This window comes from Mytilus trossulus, chromosome 3 (assembly GCF_036588685.1).
Source record: "Mytilus trossulus isolate FHL-02 chromosome 3, PNRI_Mtr1.1.1.hap1, whole genome shotgun sequence".
NCBI classification, from domain to species: Eukaryota; Metazoa; Mollusca; class Bivalvia; order Mytilida; family Mytilidae; genus Mytilus; species Mytilus trossulus.
In genome coordinates, this window is record NC_086375.1 from 76,094,695 (window position 1) to 76,116,138 (window position 21,444).

Sequence of the window (21,444 nt, forward strand, 5' to 3'; positions counted from 1 at the left end):
CTATTAATGTCTTTATACTGCAATCTAAAAAAAAAAACATTTTCAATTGTTGATAAATGATTTATAGGTTGAAAAATAACAAGTCTGAGCTTTAAACGCATCGTTGTTTACATTGGAAACATGAACAGGTTGAAGAGGTCGTATGAATAATTTAATATAATTACGGCAACTTCTATTAATATATTCATGTGGAAAAGGGATATCGGGTCAGTGACTGTTTATGACAAAGAAATTTGACTGCTCAAATAGAACGAGTGCAGTATAGATATTGGTATCAGGTTGTCATCTGCGTCGTCCAAAGACATTTGGTTTCTGGACAGTAACTTAAATTTAAATAAATACAATTCAATGAAATTTAAACTCAAGGTTTATATCCACAAAAGGAAGCTTTGGATTGATTTTTAACCGGATTTTTGTGACAAAAATGTCGGTTATTAATTTGGGGATGCTAGGCGGGCGGTCGGGCAGGCGGCAATCAAATGTTGTCCGTGCATTAACTCGTGAACTGTTCAACCAAAGCTTTTAAAATTTTAATATGTTGTTCCTGACAACTAAATGAAGGTCAAGTTCAATAATGACTTTTACCGTTCAGGAGTTATGGTTCTTGAAAGATTGAAAAATGGCGTTTCCAGTCATGTCCGTGCATTTACGCATGAACTGTTCTACCAAAGCTTCCCAAATTTTAATATGATGTTACTGGTGACAAAATGGAGGTCAAGTTCAATAATGACGATTTTGACTTTTACCGTTCCTGAAGCCCCTTTGAACTTTAAAGTCATATGAAACTTCAAATTAAAAAAAAAATATGGCTTCATTTTTGTCGAGCCTTCGACTTTAGTCGTAAAAGCGAGACTAAGCGATCCTACATTCCGTCGTCTTTGTCGGCGGCGGCGTCCACAAATATTCACTCTGTGGTTAAAGTTTTTGAAATTTGAATAACTTTCTTAAACTGTACTGGATTTCTACCAAACTTGGATAGAAGCTTGTTTATGAGCATAAAATAGTATCCAGAAGTAAATTTTGTAAAAATAAATTCCATTTTTCCATATTTTACTTATAAATGGACTTAGTTTTTCTGTGGGGAAACATTACATTCACTCGGTGGTTAAAGTTTTTAAAATTTTAATAACTTTCTTAAACTATTCTGGATTTCTACCAAACTTGGACAGAAGCTTGTTTATGATGATTAAATAGTATCCAGAAGTAAATTTTGTAAAAATAAAATCTCATTTTTTCCATATTTTACTTTTTAATGGACTTAGTTTTTCTGCAGGGAAACATAACATTCACTCTGTGGTTAAAGTTTTTAAAATTTTAATAACTTTCTTAAACTATTCTGGGTTTGTACCAAAATTGGACAAAAGCTTATTTAGGATCATAAGATAGTATCCAGAAGTAAATTTTGAAAGAAAAAAAAATCCACTTTTTCCGTATTTTACTTTTAAATGGACGTGGATTTTCTTTCAGTGAACATTACACACGTGTAAAGTCTGCAGTTAAAGTTTTTAAAGCATTTATTAGATTCATAAACTATGCTGGATTTTTACCAAACTTGGACAGTAGCTTCTTACAATCAAAAGATTGTATCAAGAGGAATATTTTTATTGACTTTCTTCCTCATTTTTGTTGAGCCTGCGATTTACAGCAAAAGTAGGCGAGACACTGGGTTCCGCGGAACCCTTACAAATTTTTTTTAAATAATTGGCTAGTTTTTATTATAAAACTGATGTATATGTACTTTTTTTTAAAGAAAATTCTATAACTAGAAATTTCCTTTTTTTTTTTCTTCCTTTTTTGCTTCCAGTAAACAATTTGCTGACATGTTTTCCATATGCAGTGAACACAGGGTAACCTTTCTCGTATAAATCATGTGATCGCTAAATGCATAGATCTGTCATTGAAATAAACTATTATCTTATTGTACATGTTATACACATGTATCTGCCATATTTTCACATCATACATGCAGTCAGGGGTACTGCAAATGAGACCAAGATAAAAAAAAATTGACGATTATATGGATGCATGAAAAATGATAAAATTGAACTTTAAGATATATACATGTATTGGTTCAAGAATCGGATAAACATTATTTTTCCCCAGTCACTTGTTTCATTTGACTTTAATAACTAAAAAGTTCCAAGAAAATAATTGAGTTACAGTCCTTTGATTGAAATGAAACTTATTCTCCATATTCACCTATTAATGGTCCATCTTCCTAGACATTCATGGTTCCAGATAAGTTAATGTTATTGCTCCAATGATTAAGTGTCAAACAAAGTTTATTATTTATTGTTTCCTGAAAAAGAAATATAAATCAACAAAGCATTATTATAGCCGTCATTAATCACCTTGTCTTAAAAACAGGACAGGAAATGTCAGGTGATCAACAAATAGTATCAATTAATAAATGTAGGATAACATCTCTGTATCAATAAATAATAATTATCAAAAGTTCAGGTCAATGTCCAATATACTTTATATGGTCATCGATACAATTCTTATAAATATTTGATGGAATAATGTGTTTAATTATTGGAAATTAAGTCTTAAGCATATTGCTTTTTATAATGCTGATGAAAAGAATATTGTTTAGTTTGTATCCCCATCAAAACTGTTCAAGGCTCATCTTTTCAGATAGGTCCTGTTGAAAAGGCTTTGGTTTATTTAAAAACATTACCCTCATGGATATGATAATAGCGGGCTATATGTTTGTTTGTGAGCCAAGGCTCTGTGTTGAAGACCGTACCTTGACCTATAATGGTTTACTTTTACAAATTGTGACTTGGATGAAGAGTTGTCTCATTGGCACTCACATCACTTCTTCCTATATCTATTTGACTCGTGATCACTTATTGTAATGTCCTTTTGATTTCATCACTAGAACTGCTTTTCTACTTCATTAATTTCCTAAACTTTTATCTTTAGTGTTCCTGATTAATGTAATTATGCTTTAAAACTCTAAAATTGACCTAGTAGACCAACTGCTAGTGGTTCCCCATAAATTGACTTGAACATTATACATTGTCATTGTTCATGACAACTTCTAATATGAAATAGGTGTTATTTCATATTAGATGTTGTCATAAACAATGACAATTTTTAATGTTCAAGTCAGTATATTGGGAACCACTAGCAGTTGGTCTACTCGGTCTGGTGTTATTTCATATTAGAAGTTGTCATGAACAATGACAATGTATAATGTTCAAGTCAATTTATGGGGAACCACTAGCAGTTGGTCTACTCGGTCAAATATTTGCAGTTCAATGCAGTTGTATAAGCACTGGCACATCTCATTTCTTTGGAGATTATTTGCCCCCTGCCCCGTAAGTCATGGTCTATTGACCTTAATATTTTTGCACAAGCTTGTGATTAGGTCAGTTTATGGGGAACCTCTAGTGGTAGGTCAATGATATTTGCAGTTTCAGTGCAGTTGTATTAGCACTGGCACATCTCATTTCTATGGAGATTATTTGGCCCTTGCTCTGTAATTCATGGTCTATTGACCTTAAATATTTTGAATTAGCTTGTGATTAGGTCAGTTAATGGGGAACCTCTAGTGGTAGGTCAATGATATTTGCAGTTCAATGCAGTTGTATTAGCACTGGCACATCTCATTTCTATGGAGATTATTTGCCCCCTGCCCCGTAAGTCATGGTCTATTGACCTTAATTTTTTTGCACAAGCTTGTGATTAGGTCAGTTTATGGGGAACCTCTAGTGGTAGGTCAATGATATTTGCAGTTTCAGTGCAGTTGTATTAGCACTGGCACATCTCATTTCTTTGGAGATTATTTGGCCCTTGCTCTGTAATTCATGGTCTATCGACTTTTAATCTTTTGCTTAGTTTACATGTATTAGTTTCTGTTTAGGTCAGTCTATTGGGAAGCATATAGTGGTAGGTCAATGGTATTTGATATGCATATTATTAGCATTGGCACATCTCATTTCCTTTGTTTGGCCCTGTAATGTCAGTCATGGTTCATTGACTTTGAATATTTTGCATAGCTTACATGTTTAAGTATTGCTATATATTTTGCATAGCTTACATGTATAAGTATTGCTATATATTTTGCATAGCTTACATGTATAAGTATTGCTATATTAATTTCATCATTTGCATTTTCTATCAAATTAACAAGAAGGTGAGACATCTCTCTGTGTCAACAGCTTATTATAATGAAATTCAATATTGAAAATCAATATATTTTATAGAACATTTACAAAAATGGTATTTTTATGATATCATCTATAATATATTTTTATACGATATTTTGTCACTTTTGCTGAATTAGAATATTAAATTTTCACATAAAACATAATATCTGTAACTTTTTACTACCTTCTCATATTGAATTTCTGAACATTACACTTTATGTGTATTGGAATATCAATGTAAATAGAAAGCCAATGCAATTATAGTAGATTTTAAAATAAGAATGAATCATTGAGGTCATAAATGACATGACATTGCACAAATGGTATTATCCATTTGACAGAAGCTGAAGATTGCTTCCCCTTTTTTTGACATTGATTGATTGTTGCACAAGTGTAGCAACATTGACCTTTTTTTGGTTCATGGAGGATGTCAGTGTACCTGGTGATAACCCTGACCTTCAGCAGGATTCTTATTAAGACTTTAACAATAAATATATCAGTGACTGATCCAGAATTTACAATCAGGGGGGTTGGGGACTGACTGGGATAAGAGCTGCTTCAGTAATTCCCTATATAATCAACCAAAATTTCTGACTAAAAAGGGGGTAGCACCCCCTCCCCCTTTTCCCCCCTTCTGGATCCACTTACGTTTATGAGATAAAAGTGTTCTTAAAATTATCACTCTACCACAAATATATTGGTTGATGAATTATACTGGACCCTTATAGAAACTGGAAGATGAACACACATTTACAACATTAAAATAATTAATGATGAGTAATGTGGGTCAGAGTGACCTATTTCTTGTGGATAACTTGCAAACAATGTTAAATGGTTGCATGTTACCTAGTATCATCAATTAAATCACATCGACTGCAGATATTTCTTAATCAAAACATGGCATTTGTCTTTTGTTGCACTGTAATGCACCATTTAGTAAATAGCTCTGTCAGGTAATGTGCATGACCAGATATTTATTCTTTTGATCTTTAATTAACTAAACTTGTATTCAGTCCACTGAAACAAATGATATAGAAATGTTTTATAAAAGCCTTTTAAAAATTCTGTTCACACCCCACTGTCATTAAAGCAATATAATAGAAATTAGGATCAGTTTCTGTTGAAATTCTTACATCTCTTAATGAGAAATTAGTTTAATTTTTTGCATGACTTTTCATTAACTATGTATGGTATCTTAGGAAAATAATAAACAAATAAAAACAAAGCAACAGTAACCACCTCCAAAAAAAGTTCTATATTTATGAGCCTTGAATCTTACAATAAATAGAAACTGTTTAGTCATTGTCATTAAGAAGATTCACCTGCATGAAAATCAATTTAATAATTCTGGTATAAAGTTAATAAACCTCAGGGGTCACCAGATTCTGTGTTTACCATCACTGCGCCATAACACCATTATACAATTGATTTTATGTAATGCTTAGTTAATGAAATTATGGTCCATATAAAATCAAGTTAGAAAGTAATAAATAAAATATTTTTTCTCAATCTAAATTATTTCTAAAATTGGTTCATAAGAGTGCTAAAAAGTTTTTTTTTTTTTTTGTAGCATTCATATTTAAAGTCATGAAATGGAAAATATATAATTTTCATCCTAATTATTTATAAGGTAAAAATGACATATACAAGTTCAGAAAACTTCTGTTGAATAACTTTCACTTTGGATACACATTTCCAAACAAAAAGAAAACCACTATTTTAAATATATATTACAAGATATGATCAAATGGAATAAAAAGTTACAAACAAATTTGCAAATATCAATAAGGTCAGAATGTATCAAAAACCTGTTCCCAAACTCATAGAGTTTCATTAATTATACCTGTTCTTTAACTCAAAGAATATTATTATACTTGTTCTGATAGGCGAGCGCCAAAACAAGGATTCGGAGGTTTTTAATGCACCTACCTAACACACGGCTATATGATATATCACTTGAAAGGTCTGTTATCGTACATTCAGAATTGCCTGGTCGTCAAACTGGGAAATGGTCACATTTTTCTAAAAACGGCAAAAAAGGAGGAAATAATATAAGTCATAATTTGACGATATTGTTCGAAAAATGCAGTTTAAGAACAAATTCATCTGCAATATAAAATGAAATATATCATTTGACAAACTAAAGTCTATCTAATTTTTGTTTCTGAAATAAAAAAAAATTCAAAAAGTGTTTAAAATGAAAAAAATCTCGTATTTTTGTGAAAATCATAATTTTTAGGGATATTGAAGCAAAACTCTCGGTAATATTTAATTTTGCATCTAAAAACACACAAATTCTATTGGTTTTATATTAGAAACATATATAACTAGTTTTTTAAGTTCTAATGTCTCGCCTAGCTTGTTTTTTATACCGACAAAATATTGATAAAACTATATTAAAACATATCTTAAAACTGCTCTAAAGCGCATATTTACCATGTTTACAGCACAGTTAAAAATAAATGTTATTTTGGTCTCCTGTTAGTTCGACAGTTATAAATACAATATGATTTAATTGTCTTAAGCTTGCCAACCACGTCAAGGCCGAAGATCACTAGCAAGGTGTTGTTTTTTTGTTGTTTTTTGTTTTGTTTAGATCACTTGCAAGGTTTTGTTTCTTTTGGTTTTTTTTCTTAACTACCACTATCATCGCATACAGAACTTAAGTACACAACCATTTGGTAGAGTTATTACAAAACACAAAATTAATAATAATATACATATTTACATTGAATAACAGTGAGGCAACTTAAACTTTATATTGCCCCATTGCTCAAATACTCTTTCGCTATTAGTCAATGGTATCGTTTTCATCTTTATCATCGTCAATCATTTGATCTTTTTTAGAGGTTGATGTTCTCTTTAGAATAAATATTTTGGCAAGTATCACTGCCCTGACATGGACAAAGCTCCGTGCAAGACATTTGCTGCTCTCGGCAAATACATTTCTTGCTACGTATTTATTCCCTCTTGCAAGAACATACTAGATCTTGCAGGAAATCGGACTTCATCATGCCTAAAAAGTAGAATGGATCTGGGCCATGTAAATTCTTTTCCATCCGTATTCATAAGGAGACAAAGGATTTGGATGATCAAGATGTGAGGACATCCAAATTGTCGTTTGTTGAAATGACCGCAAAATATGTTCTTTGAATGCAGGTTCAGTTGAGTCTTTGCATGTTACAAGTTTAACACGTAACTTGTTTAAGTCAACATGTGATGCAACGAATTTTTCTTTAAAGTCATACAAGCTTGAAATAAGCTCTATGGCAGCTGACAACGATGTGGAAAAAGCAATCTTGTCAAAGTTTTGGAGATTTGTAAACTTACTCGGAGATTTTCTTATCAAATTGAAAACAGTCTTTTTGCCAATCCCAATTATAGCAGAAGTGGTATCACAACCAGTTCAAGCATGAACTACAGGGAGAATGTTAGCTAGTAAAGGTGAAAAAGATTTACTTAACTCATGGATGGGTATGTACCTTCTACAGTCCTTAAGACAATTAGTTGACCCCGTCAAAAACCACATTTGTTCAGTCGACACAAGAATCTTGAAATAATGAACACAGAGCACAAGAACATCTGTATCGGAACACTTGACTATGATTGGTCGCCTTATATTCAACTGCTAAAAGATTTTATGAGAGTATAACATGAAGCAAGATTCTGGTGTCTGTGTCTTCATACGAACAGGACAGATCTGAAGATCGATTACATGCTCTCATTGAGTGTTGTCGCTCTATTCTGGATTGGAAAATGCGCCGTCAAGAACTAAACATTTGTTTTCATCCTGGAACATATCAGACAAATTGCTGCTCAGATAATCTCAAAGGAAAGTTATCAGAGCTTGCTTGTTTTTGTTGCTTGATAGACATTTTTTCCAGTCTGGAACAGTTCGGCCTTCAGCGATATGAAACTTTTCGTAGTTGTTGCCGATCGTCTATGTCGCTCTGCTGATTTTATGGAATGTTCAGTACTAGTGTCATAGCGATCGAAGACATCAACAATCGTGTCTGTGAATCGGAAGCATGATTGTAAAAGATGGACGAAAGATACCAAAAGGGACAGTCAAACTCATAAATCAAAAATAAACTGACAACGCCATGGCTAAAAATGAGTGCCTGCATAATGTAAGATTTGGCTAAGTCTCCAATTGTGGACATCCTTTTAACATCAAATGACTGAATTCATGCCATTTCTTATTGGTACGGTAGCACTGTGATTGATTGGAGGAATGTTAGGGACTGATCCTACCTTAATTTTCAAATTCATGGGAAGATCAGACTTATTTGTCTTCCTCATAATTCCATCGTCATAATATATGCAGTGGGAATGGGACAAATTAGATAGGACGAAACAGTTTCCACAGAAACGGCATCTCTACATTTAGTTAGAGATAGTGCACGGGTAAACACAAGCTCGGGAATCAAATGACCTTTTACAACTTGCCCAGATTTGCATTTTAGTTGTACTTTGGGGTTCATATCCTCAAATGTCTTCAGTCCTGATCTTTGTCTGTTGATAGTAATGACTCAACAAATATCTTCCTTTTTGACGTTTTTGTTTTTCAAGTTTCAACTGATTTTAACAGTGAATCTTCAATGTCGTGACTTGCATGGAGACCAGTTGAAATGTTCATATGCTGACGGGAGAGATTATCAACGTCAAATGGATTTGTCATATTTTCTGTTATATAAACAGTTAGATCGTCTACAAATGTTTTATCCCTTTTCATTGCAGCTGGTTTTTCTTCATCGTGACATTGGTCACCAACCTGGACAAGACACGCACGTGCTCTCATTGCCGATGTTATCTGACTAAGCACATGCCTTGTAAGATTCCATCTTATCAATGAAGCCTTCCTCTTTGTTAAACCAACAATGCCTCTAACAACCTTAACACATACTCATGTATTTGCATTAAGCTAACAGCATTCATTAAGGTTGTGAAACCTCTATTTGTTGTCATACTAAGAGTCTCTTGTGTGATATTTTGACATATTATACAGCATTGCTAATTATGGACATGCGGCAGCGCTTCATTGGAAGTGGCGCACATTTCACAGGACTTGGACACTCATCAATGATGAGTAATTATAATAATGTTCAAGAATATACTATTATACAAAATGCAGTCTGCTGCTTACATAGCACATGCTAATATCATTAGTAATGGTTAAAGTGGTCTTTTGGTTACACATATACGAATATTTATCTAGTAATATGTTGAAACACGACTTGTGTTTTGGAAACTCAAGTGTTACCTATGCATATTAGATACTAGATTTATATAAATGTTTAGCGTCTGGGATAAACACGATACAGATCCGGAATACCGTTTAATAATGCAGATTTTAGAAAAGTCGTCAAACGTTTATTATCCATCATTGAGCTTCGATGTGTGTCGCAATCTTTTCAGGGTATATGGAATTTATAAAAACAAAACATATAAGAGTTTTAATAAGTCATTGACACTGACAATCTAAAAAAATATGGTATTTTTTTTTACATTTTAGGGTTGGTCTTACAGATGCCTCAGAATCAACTATTTTTTCATAAAATCTTCTTTTTATTGGATTCCATGTCTTTTTAGAATGTATTCCAAGCTATCTTAGATAAAAACGAATAATATATTTACAGCAATGCCGATATATGCAATGTTAAGTATCACCGTATAATCCAAAGTAATTCGACATGTCTGTGTTCTCGTGAGATTTGCAAAAAACGTGACCATAGGGAACTTTGACGACCACCCAAATCGTATGCTCTAGAAGTTTTTCTTTCGATTGATACCAAAATTAGCTGTGTGTTCGATAGGTGCATTAAAAACCTTAACGAGAGGCTTTTTCTCAAATCGGCGCTCGCCTATGAATAGTTCATTGCAGTCAAGGTAGTTAAATGCTTCCATGATATAATTTGTGGCTCTTGTCTGTTTGTCAATTAACATGTTGATTAAACAATTGATTCCTTCATATTTCTCTTTTGAATGTAACAATGTGTTGAATAAACTGAAAATTTTAGCCACACATTATTACAAAAAATTTTAATAGATGCCTTTATATTTAGTCAAATGCTTGGTAGTAACATGAAAGTGCTCTCTGATTCATGAACAGTATGTGGAACTTCTTGTAATACCTGTACCCAATCTCAATGAGTGTAAAGTATAGATTATAAATGGTCATTTAAAGGAGAGGGTGTTTCTCACAACAATCTCAAGGAAGGGTGATAGCTCTGCTTAGATGTGGCAGTGAGACTTGGCTCTGTTTATGATAACGTTGTTTTGCCTATGACAGTGTTGTTTTGCCTATGACAGCATTGATGTATATATTGACACCAACATGTGCGCCTTTACTTTCTAGCAATAATTTTATAAATCTCAATCAATAAGCATGAAAAATAATCTAAAAAAGGGATTTAAAAAAAGGGAATAATACATAAAATAACTATAATTAGCTATGTCATAGAACATCGAAAGCTAACTTTTAGTTATGTTCTTAGGGATATATATATATTTTACTATACAATAATTCCCCATTTCCATTCTCAATTTTATATCATAATACTAGTTCCTCGACTCATTGAGTGTTATTATAGTTTAGCTGACCCATTCTACACACTTTACAGTATGTTAAATCATATCTCATTAGTTTTCATCTTTTTTGTTTTGTAGTATGTTTACAAGACAGTGTGTTAGCCTTTCACAAGCATGGGATGCAAGGAAGAAGTTTTAAGGCCAATGAGGTAGGTTTTATATTATTATGTGTAATCATATATCTTGAAAAATGTCATTGTGTATCGTTTTTAGCTCACCTGGCCCAAACAGCCACAATCATATTTGGGTATCTAGTTTAAAAAAAATGTGTCCTGGCCAAACAACAAAGATGGCCGCCATGGCTAGGTGTAAAATATAGATTTCGGCTCATATCTTTGAAAAAATAAGTCTGTTAAATCAAGTCAAGAACCATCTGCCCTGAAATTTTCAGATGGATCGGACAACCTGTTGATAGGTTGCTGTCCCTGAAATGGTAATTCTAAGGAAATTTTGCTGTGTTTGGTTATAATCTTGAATATTATTATAGATAGAGATAAACTGTAAACAGCAATAATGTTCAGCAAAGTAAGATCTACAAATAATTCAACATGACCAAAATGGTAAGTTGACCCTTTAAGGAGTTATTGCTCTTTATAGCCCATTTTTAACAATTAAGGAAATTTTACAAAAACCTTCTCTGAAACTACTCAGACAAATTTAACCAAACTTTGCTGCAATCATCATTAGGGTATTTAGTTTTAGAAATGTGTCCAATGACCCCGCCCGCCTACCAAGATGGACGACATAGCTAAAAATAGTACATATTGTAAAATGCAGTTGTTTGCTTATATCTCTGAAACCATAGAAGTTAGAGCAATTCTGACAAGATAAAATTGTTCATTATGGTCAAGATCTATCTGCCCTGAAATTTTCAGACCATTCATGCAACCGGTTGTTGGGTTGCTGCCCCTGAATTGGTAATTTTAAGAAAAATTTTCAGCTTTTGGTTATTATCTTGAATATTATTATTAATAGAGATAAACTGTGAACAGCAATAATGTACAGCAAAGAAAGACCTTAAAATAAGTTAAGAAGACCAAAATGGTCAATTGACCTCTTAAGGAATTATTGCCCTTTATATTCATTTTTTAACAATTTTCATAAATTTTGTAAATTTTTACAAAATATTTTACACTGTAACTACTGGGCCAAGTTCATTATAGATAGAGATAATTGTAAGCAGCAAGAATGTTCAGTAAAGTAAGATCTACGAATACATCACCATCACCAAAACACAATTTTGTCATGAATCCATCTGTGTCCTTTGTAAATATGTACATTGCCTAAGGTGAGCAACACAGGCTCTTTAGAGCATCTAGTTAAACATTTCTATTGAAGGAATGTCATTAATATTAATGTTTCTCAAAGATATAATTGATGAACTAATCATCTATTAGTTTAAGATTTGTGCGTTGGAGGGGGAGGAGGAAATACCAAACCCATTCCATATCATGTTGTTTCAGTAAGAGCTGTTTACATCACGGAAGTTGAACTATACTGTATTACCTAAATATGATAGTCTTTTTTATATATTTGGAAATTAGAACATTTATGTTGATTTCATAATCAATTTTGTAATTTTTGTATAGGTCAAATAGTCCATGAGTTATATTTAGGAAAATGTAATTGAGTTGACCTGAGTATTAGCGGTATATACATAAAGATTTGATATTAACAATTAGTTTAGACTATTGGGTTCATTTTACAGGTAACTCAAGAGATCTGTGATAAAAGTAGAACATTTAGATTGCTTGGTTCAGACAGGTATGTAAACTAGAAAACCTCTTATAGTATGTACAAAAATGATGTAATTACCAACAAAACAACTACCGTATCCACAAAACGGTAAAGGATGTAAACAATGCTAGGTTCCTTAACTAATTCAGTGCAGATAGTTCAAATTTAATATTTTGTGAGATATGTTGACTTATCAAACCATTGTCTCTTAACACTTCTGTTTAAACATGAATGTCCAGTGTCAAATATTACATGCATAGTGTTATATGTGTCCTTGTGTGCCTGAAATATAACAAAAAAAGGAAAGAAAGACTAAGCTAAAGTTGTGCAAATAGACTTGTTATTTTAGGAGCAAGGATTTGTTATGTTTGCAGAATTCCAATTAAGGAAATATTGGGACAAAAAGCAGACTGGCAGTGTCATCTTCATATGGTAAAAGACACTGAAAATTTCGTTTTCAACTTTTGAAGAAAGAAATACAAGTCTCTTATCATTGATTTCACATTTATATAATATTTTTATCTTTGATATCTAATATTATTGTTTATTTATAACCTTGACAACCAAGAGTCATCTTTCAGAATATACTGACAAAGATTAAACATAAAAATGCCCACATAATGAAATATTCAACATTACAAGTTATTCTGGGAAATCTATTGGAAATTAACACATTCACATTGAAATATGCTGATTTATTAGTTGATCATGATGAAAAATTGTATTAAAAAATCATATCCCAAGTATAGCAACATGAACTATTTTTATTTTCTTGACTTCAAACAGTGTTTATTTCAAGACTTACCTTTTTTGTTTGAGCATAAGGTTTTTTGCACTTAATCAATAACATAAAAAATATTCCTTTTTATTATGCATTAGATTTCTCTTCCTTTAGGACATCTCACATGAAATGGTAAAATCCATCATTTCCATCAAACATGCAAAACTTCTCTTTGGTATAAGAAGAAATTGGAAATTTAATAACTTGCACACAGATTTCAAATGATACAAATATACATGCTTCAAAGAATTACAGTTGGTTTCCCCACCATCAAACACAACTGTCATGTTAATAATAGATAATTTTACAGAACTTTTATCACAACAAAAAAATAAATAAAAAGCCAGTTGCTACCAAACTTTAGGGAAATAATACATTTATAATCCTATTGGAGAGTGGTGGTTGATAAGCTCAACCGCCCCCAAAAATGACTGCCTCTCTTTGTAACCATTTATGGGACCAATAAGTACACATTTCTAGATTTGTGGTATGTCTATAGACACAAAGTCCATTCTGCAAACAAACACACTGTTATTATTAAAAACAAAAATATTGAAAGAAATTTTTTGGACAAACTGTAAAAATTGTATGCAAATGAAAGGGTTTATGTGTGTCTAGCATGTATTGTCTTACCTTCACCTCATATTCATGGTTTATTGGTCAGTGATACCTACCAACCTACCTATCCTCTTCGCTTCTGGTGGAGCATAAGGTCACATTGGTCAGTGATAAGTTTTAGTATTGTTGTCAGTCTATCAGATACTATGAGCAACATGTCAACTATATTTGGTTAGTTGAATGATTATAAGGTGCACATGTCAACTATATTTGGTTAGTTGAATGATTATAAGGTGCACATGTCAACTATATTTGGTTAGTTGAATGATTATAAGGTGCACATGTCAACTATATTTGGTTAGTTGAATGATTATAAGGTGCACATGTCAACTATATTTGGTGAGTTGAATGATTATAAGGTGCACATGTCAACTATATTTGGTGAGTTGAATGATTATAAGGTGCACATGTCAACTATATTTGGTTAGTTGAATGATTATAAGGTGCACATGTCAACTATATTTGGTTAGTTGAATGATTGTAAGGTGCACATGTCTGTTTTGGCTGGTTCATCTGACCATGACTTCAAAACCATAGAACGTTGATAATGTTAAGTTTATATGATACCTAGGTTCAATGTTACAGGCTTCTAGCATAAATTCAAAGTAAAGCAGGCAAGACATGTCAGCTTGTGCACTGTTGTTCGATTTCAACACTTGCATTATTAAAATTACAAAAAAGTGAGGCATATATCTGTGTTAATATAAAAAAGAAGATGTGGTATGATTGCCAATGAGACAACTATCCACAAAAGACCAAAATGACACAGACATTAACAACATTAGGTCACCGTACGGCCTTCAACAATGAGCAAAGCCCATACCACATAGTCAGCTATAAAAGGCTCCTGTTTATTTACTTTTACCTTTGTTCGGACTTCACAACTAGGTATCTTAAACATTCTTTATGTTTTGTAGGGTTATTGTATTACAGAGCAGACCAACAGACGATCTTAATGCAAATTCCAATCTATATGTACTGGCAGGACACGAAAATAATTTCTGATTGTATAATTTATTCCTTTTTGTTCATATACATATCTGTGTCAATCACTTTTATTGCTGCAATTTTACTTTTGCCTGTAATGATGACATTGACTCTATTTTATTGCTCACAGGATTTTACAGTTCTAACCAGTATAGTTATTCAATTCAATTTTCAACTTTAGTTTCAGTTTTATAGTCTGTTTACAAATGAGGAATAGTCAAGACTATGAAAATATATAAAGTTTAGCTATGGAGGTTTTAATATGTTTAAGGGCAGTCCATACAGTTTCAAGTAATTTTGTCATTTAATTCATTTATAGATATATTGTACAAAGAGATTAAATTTTAAAGATTTGCAGAATAAACCAATAAAATAACCCATGCTAAAAATTGAGGCTTAGAATAAGGATTTTTTTCGTAGTTTCTTGAATCTTTAAAATCTTTATAAATAATTATAAAAGGCAATAACTAGTTTAGTTCATGTGACAGCTTCCAAATTGTCAACTCATATTTTAAAGGAAAATCATTTGAGCACATTTAGAATAGGTTGATGATTTATCCTCCAAAATCCAACATGTCATGCAAAAAATCCAACATGACAGAATTCAAAAGTTTTCTCCAGGTATAGCATGTAATATATAACTTGTAACTTATTTGATGCATAATTTTGTGCTATGTATTGTTTCTAAAATTCAATTTCGTAATTAGACATCATGACGAACAATCATAAAAACTTGAAAACCCTGAACATTTATTGTTTATCTCTTGTTGTCCAGTTATCTCCCTAGATTCTGTTACTATTCCACTTTATATAAGTTGCTGAAATCATTATTGTGTATACTATATTATTGAATGAACTTGTACTGTTGATTCATTTATTTTTCATGGGTACTAGTTTTAGTAGATTGAGGGAAATCTGTAGTTTGGCTGATATTTGATTTAATGGTTTTGCCAAAGTCTGCATACACACTTATAAAAAAATTCTACTTTACTGATCAATTATAAATTTGTTGGTTACAGCTACCCATGAAATCCACCAAAATTGGTATCCTACAAATGATAATGAATCCACAGTATTGCATATTAAATCCACCATTTTTCATCATAATTATGTGAATGTTTGTTCTTGCTCAAAGTGTAACAGACCTTAGTACTCATTTAACATTTTGTGACATTTTTTATGCTGCCTGGTACTTTCATCGCATATTTTAATTAGTTTACAATTTATAGAACTACACAATGAATGATTAGTTAAAATATAGTTTGCCATCATAACCTGATTTAAGGGAAGTTTAACCATGGGATCTGGATATCCTTTAAAATATATCAGACTTTGTTTTTATCAGTATTATGAAGATATTGATTAGGATTTTGATGCCCATAGACTTTTCAAGACAACAAACTGTACTTTTTTATTTATATAAGTTCAGTTTAAACTACTATGCTCTCTCATTCACCTGTCACACATTTTAATTTGTTTCCATCATCACATATATTTTAATATTGCTAGTCTCTAGAATTTTCATACATTAATATAGGCACCTTTTTTCTGTCAAAATCAATGAAAAAAAGAAGAGTAGCGAACATCTTTGTTAATTGTTCAATATTAAAGCTTGGTTACATCCTGTCAGGGACGTATATAGACGTCTATTTAAGTCCTTGATCCTGTCAATGTTTTACTAGTTCAGAACTTGATCTATTATTGTTACGGTAGTGTTATAATATGATAAGATTTTAATTTTAGACCTGTAATATAGTTTTTTGTTTGATTAAAAAGAATCATGCTTTTGGCCCATTTTTTTAATCGTTAATTTACCATGTTTAGGAGTTATTGCCCTTTAAAAAAAAAACATATTTTTTGCAGTAATTTATTAATAAAGAGATAGATTGTTTAGAAAAATGTTAACCCAAATAAGTAAGTCAAAATTGGTAAATGAAAGAGTTATTTCCCTTGCAAAATGATTTTTGTCCATTTCTGCAAAAACCATCTCCAGACTAGAGAGGAATATTATAGTGAATAGTGAAAAAGTTCAGCAAACAGAAACAAATTGTTGATTATATGCTATGGATTCAAATTAAATGTAGAATAATGTGCACACATGACTTAGCTTAGTATATATACATGCATTGGTTCAGTTCATTTTCTCAACATTATTATAATTTGACTGGTTTCAAATAACTAATGATTTGCACCTCTTTCTATGGAAACAAACTGGGACTGTTGCATCAGATATTTTTTTAATTCTGCTCTTCTTTTATATCTACACACATGACATTGTATCCTTGTTGTGCCATACTTCATAAATTTTATTGTAAATAATACCTTTATCTGTTACTATTCTGTAAGGTTATAGTAATTCTTTGTAAATAATAGCAACTTCCTAATTACCAACAAATACCATTGCGTCGCAAATGATACTTATGCCTGTAAATGTACAATTAAATGTGTGGCAGAATTTTTATTCGGTTTAACGGATCAAAGGTTTCCCCACACAGTGGTCAGTAGCTTAAGAATTTTCTCAGCTTCAGAGGTGCAGGAAAAGTGGTATTAAACATTCCACTTATTCACTTGGTTTTTTTTATTCAGATTTTCTTGCATTGATGGTAATAATTTCTCACTTTAAGAGGATGAAACAAAACCTCAGAGCTTATTTTTTCCTTAAAAAAGTATTGGCTTAAAATTGTATAATACCATAAGCTGTTACATAAAACCATAGCATCATTAGATAAAACCACAATGATTATGTACAATGTGTTAATGTTTGACAATCACACTGTCAAATACCCAGTTTTCTACCTTGTCATACCTCCTATAAAGATGAATTGGATGGCAATCATAGAAATAGACATCAATCTGTAGGACTGCAGTTATATTTAATCAGCATTATCACTGTTAATCAGAGTCATTAGATTATTGTTCATGAAAATTTTATCAATATGTAAGCTATAAAGATGATTACCCCTAAAATATACTAACATGTATGATCGATCGATTGATTGTTATATGTTTAATGTCCAGTGTTAATATATGACTTGAAAAAAATGTTTCACATAAAAACCATAGACGTCTACAATGTATTGTGATTGCAAATAAAAAAAAAAACATTTTCTTTCTGTTCAATATAAAAGTTGCTGAAGTTGAAACATTGGTTTAATTTTTCTTGCTATTGGATCCAAATTCACAATTCACCTTTATTTTTAAAAGGCCAGTTTCTAGTTTAGTGTCCTCACAAACAACCTACTTGACTATACCAATGTTATCATCAATGATATTTTTGTCATTGTAGGTATCATTTGTCAATCTGTTCATTTGGTATGTCATACTTAGTAGTTCAAGATTACCATAGGAACTCATAGTGCTGTAAAAAAAATGGTCGTGCAGCTCTTGCCCATAAACCACTAAAATGTTCATCGCTCATATACCACCAAATTTTTTCTCAGCCATTAACCTCTGAAGAAATAATCATACAGCTTCTCCATTAATCTATTCCTACAGATCTCAAATATTGTTCACTGTTATTAAAATGTATTGCCACAGTGCACACCTTATATGTGTATGACAAATGGGATAATTCGAAATGGTCTTGTTTGTTCAGTATTATTAATAGTATTTATCACTATTTGTGTGTTTTTCCTTTCATCTTTTTTTGTGATAATTTTTCATTTCCACGCTTTTCGCTTTTTACAGAAAAATTATCGCTAGAAAAGAAGGGCACATGTGCCGTGGTCAATATAAACATCAACTATGTCATAGGCAAAACAGCGATAAACAGATTGTCAATGTTATTTCATACTCTATGATGATTATCTGCCACATCTCATCTCAGGGTTGTCACCCTTTGATGAGATTGTAGCTGGAAAACATCTTCTGCTCTCTATCTAATTACTGTTATAGGACTATGCTAGGAAAACTAACAGAAGCTTAAAGGGAAAATACACAATAAACAGAACAAATTCCAATTCTTGATAAACAAAACTCGGAAATTTGAAAGTAGTATACTTTTCCTGAAATTAGAATAATATGTTTGGTTCAATGAGTGTATTGCTACTTTGTAAATACTTGCGGCTTTTTTAATTGTACATGACATTTCAGAATTCATTTCATTTCAGTAATATTTTCACAATGAAATACTTCATATTTGCTTTACAATTGAAAATGGGTTGATTTTCACAAAATTGTTCCCATCAGCTAATTATCAATATTTATTTAACATTTTTGAAACTCAAAACTTATAACCCTTTCATTTGATCATTTGCAGATTGATTTGTGAAAATGACACTACTGATTAAACATGCCTCAAGGTTCTGAAATAAATCAATGTTACTGACTTTGAACAGTTATAAATTTCCAATTAGAATAATTTAAATGGATTTTATTTGATTATTTTTTATGTAACAATGAATGTGCAATATTTTGAGAGATACATATTATTATAACAATGATTTAATTTGTTTATGGTTAACATTTTACATTGCATGCTGTACTTATGTATCATTTATATGATTAAAAGTTCTCATTTTAAAAACACTAATATTTCCATGAAAGAAGGGGCACACAGCAAAAAAGGTGGCACTTAAGTTTTAAAAAAAAGGTGGCAGTGGAAGAGATTAGTAGCAGACATCTTCTTAGGAGAAAAATAAAATGACTGAAAACCCTTAAAATAACAAACTAACTATTTGTAGGAAAAAAGTTGTAATGTTTTTACTAATTTTTCAAATGGGCATTACCTGAGAATATATGTATGGATAAATAGATGAACAAATAGTGATTGAAACACTACACACTGTACAGAAACATTTTATTTATTTTATTTTATCTTTGTTTTTTTAATGTCAAGTTTCTTAGGTTTTAAACATCAGACTACATGTACCTGGTACATAGACAAATAATAACAAGAATTAGCCAATTTCTTTCATGGATCATGCTGTTTATTTGCACAAATTCATGACATTTATAATCTATTGATAATAAAAGATGTGAACATGAAACATGTATAAATCTAATATTTATTTATCTCTTAATCTAATGGAATAATCCCTAACATTTTTGTTATGTACATAACATGTATAAATTGAATGTGCACACATTATTACCAGCTTCCTGTTTTGAGATAGTGCTTCTGTAAATCATTGCTAGAACGCAAATGTCAGTAATATAACACACTGTCCTTACTCCTTCTGGGGGAGAAGTGTAGTAAATCATTGCTAGAACGTAAATGTCAGTAATAACACTGTCCTTACTCCTTTTGGGAGAGCAGTGAAGTAAATGATTGTTAGAATGACACTATAAGTAGCAACTCAACCCTTACTCCATCTAGTGGCAGAGTAAGGTAAGATGTAGTATTTGTCTGCAAAATTGTCAGAATTATAAAAATTATTGTTAAACAAAATTCATCCTTGTTCAAATTGTATAAACTTTTTCTTTTTTGTTCATTGTTACTTGGCGAGTTGTAATACCAAACATTCTACATGCCTGAATGCATATGTCTGATTTTCACATTAAAACCATTTACTTTAAATGCACTTTTTGTTTGTTGTTTTTGTATCATTTGTTGTATAACTGTTTTGTTTTTCAAAGTCAAACAAAGATAGTTGGTCTAGATTGGAATCTTAAAATGGGTTGATGTTTACATTCTAACCAAAACATGATGTGTTGTGGGACAATAAGATAATTACATCATAGCCAAATCAAGGAACAGATTTCTCTTAGGTAAAGAATTATAGACAAACAAATTTTAGCAAAAGCTAGAAAATTCATCAGCAGATTTTGAAAAACTACAATTTTACCTCCTTTTTTTCTGAATTATTCAATGACATGCAATAGCCAAACAGATATTTTCTATATTACTTCAAATTGTAAAAGGAGCAACAAATAAAACCACTATAAACAAAATAATTAATTGCCTATGAGCATCTTCAGCCTGACTTAGTATACACATTTCCAAAATGAAAAAGGCAAGTTAATGTTGCAGTATGTTACAGAGTGTGGCTCACAGTATCTGAGGATCTCACTTCAAATGTTAAAACCTATTGATTCAGCACAGACAGGTGAATTATAATTAGAAAATAATTAAAGCCACCACTGCAGGTTACCTCTGTTAAAAGGTATGGCCAATTTCCTTCATATTTGTTTTGCAAACAAAAGGGGGGGGCATAAGAGATGCCAAATCTACCAAAAAATTTAAAACTAAAGAGTTAATATGTAGTTAAAATGATTGTTTAAAAATTGCTATTAAGCACTACATATTGCTGTTGAAAGCATTTTTATTCAAAATTGAAAATTTTGCATAGTGCTCTTTACAGAAGAAAACCCTTTCTAGAATAAACCTAATTCCATGACAAGTTGACATGGTCAGTACAGCATGCTCAACTTGTCATTTGAATACTCTTTCAGTCTTTTATTGATAAAGATTGCTGGTTCTCAAAGAAATATTTCATTTTATGTTTTATACATTAGCACTATAGACTAGGGGGGGAATCATTTTAAAAGAATTTTAAGAACGAACATATGACATTTTGATACAAAACATCAAATGTTTTAAGTCTCAAGTCATATTTAGTAGGTGGAACAGCT

The 21,444-nt window shown here is 31.5% G+C and overlaps 1 protein-coding gene across 4 annotated transcripts in view; it reads left to right on the forward strand.

Annotated features, from left to right (window-relative positions):
* Positions 1-20,398, forward strand: part of LOC134712444 (mitogen-activated protein kinase kinase kinase kinase 5-like) — a 52,926-nt gene extending 32,528 nt beyond the window's left edge. For all 4 annotated transcript variants that reach the window (XM_063573979.1, XM_063573981.1, XM_063573980.1 and 1 more), the window contains 3 exons: positions 10,827-10,897; positions 12,457-12,512; positions 14,802-20,398. In XM_063573979.1, the coding sequence (XP_063430049.1) occupies positions 10,827-10,897; positions 12,457-12,512; positions 14,802-14,889 (215 nt within the window). In that variant the 3' untranslated portion in view covers positions 14,890-20,398. The remainder of the gene's footprint in view (positions 1-10,826; positions 10,898-12,456; positions 12,513-14,801) is intronic.
* The last annotated feature ends 1,046 nt before the right edge of the window (positions 20,399-21,444 follow it).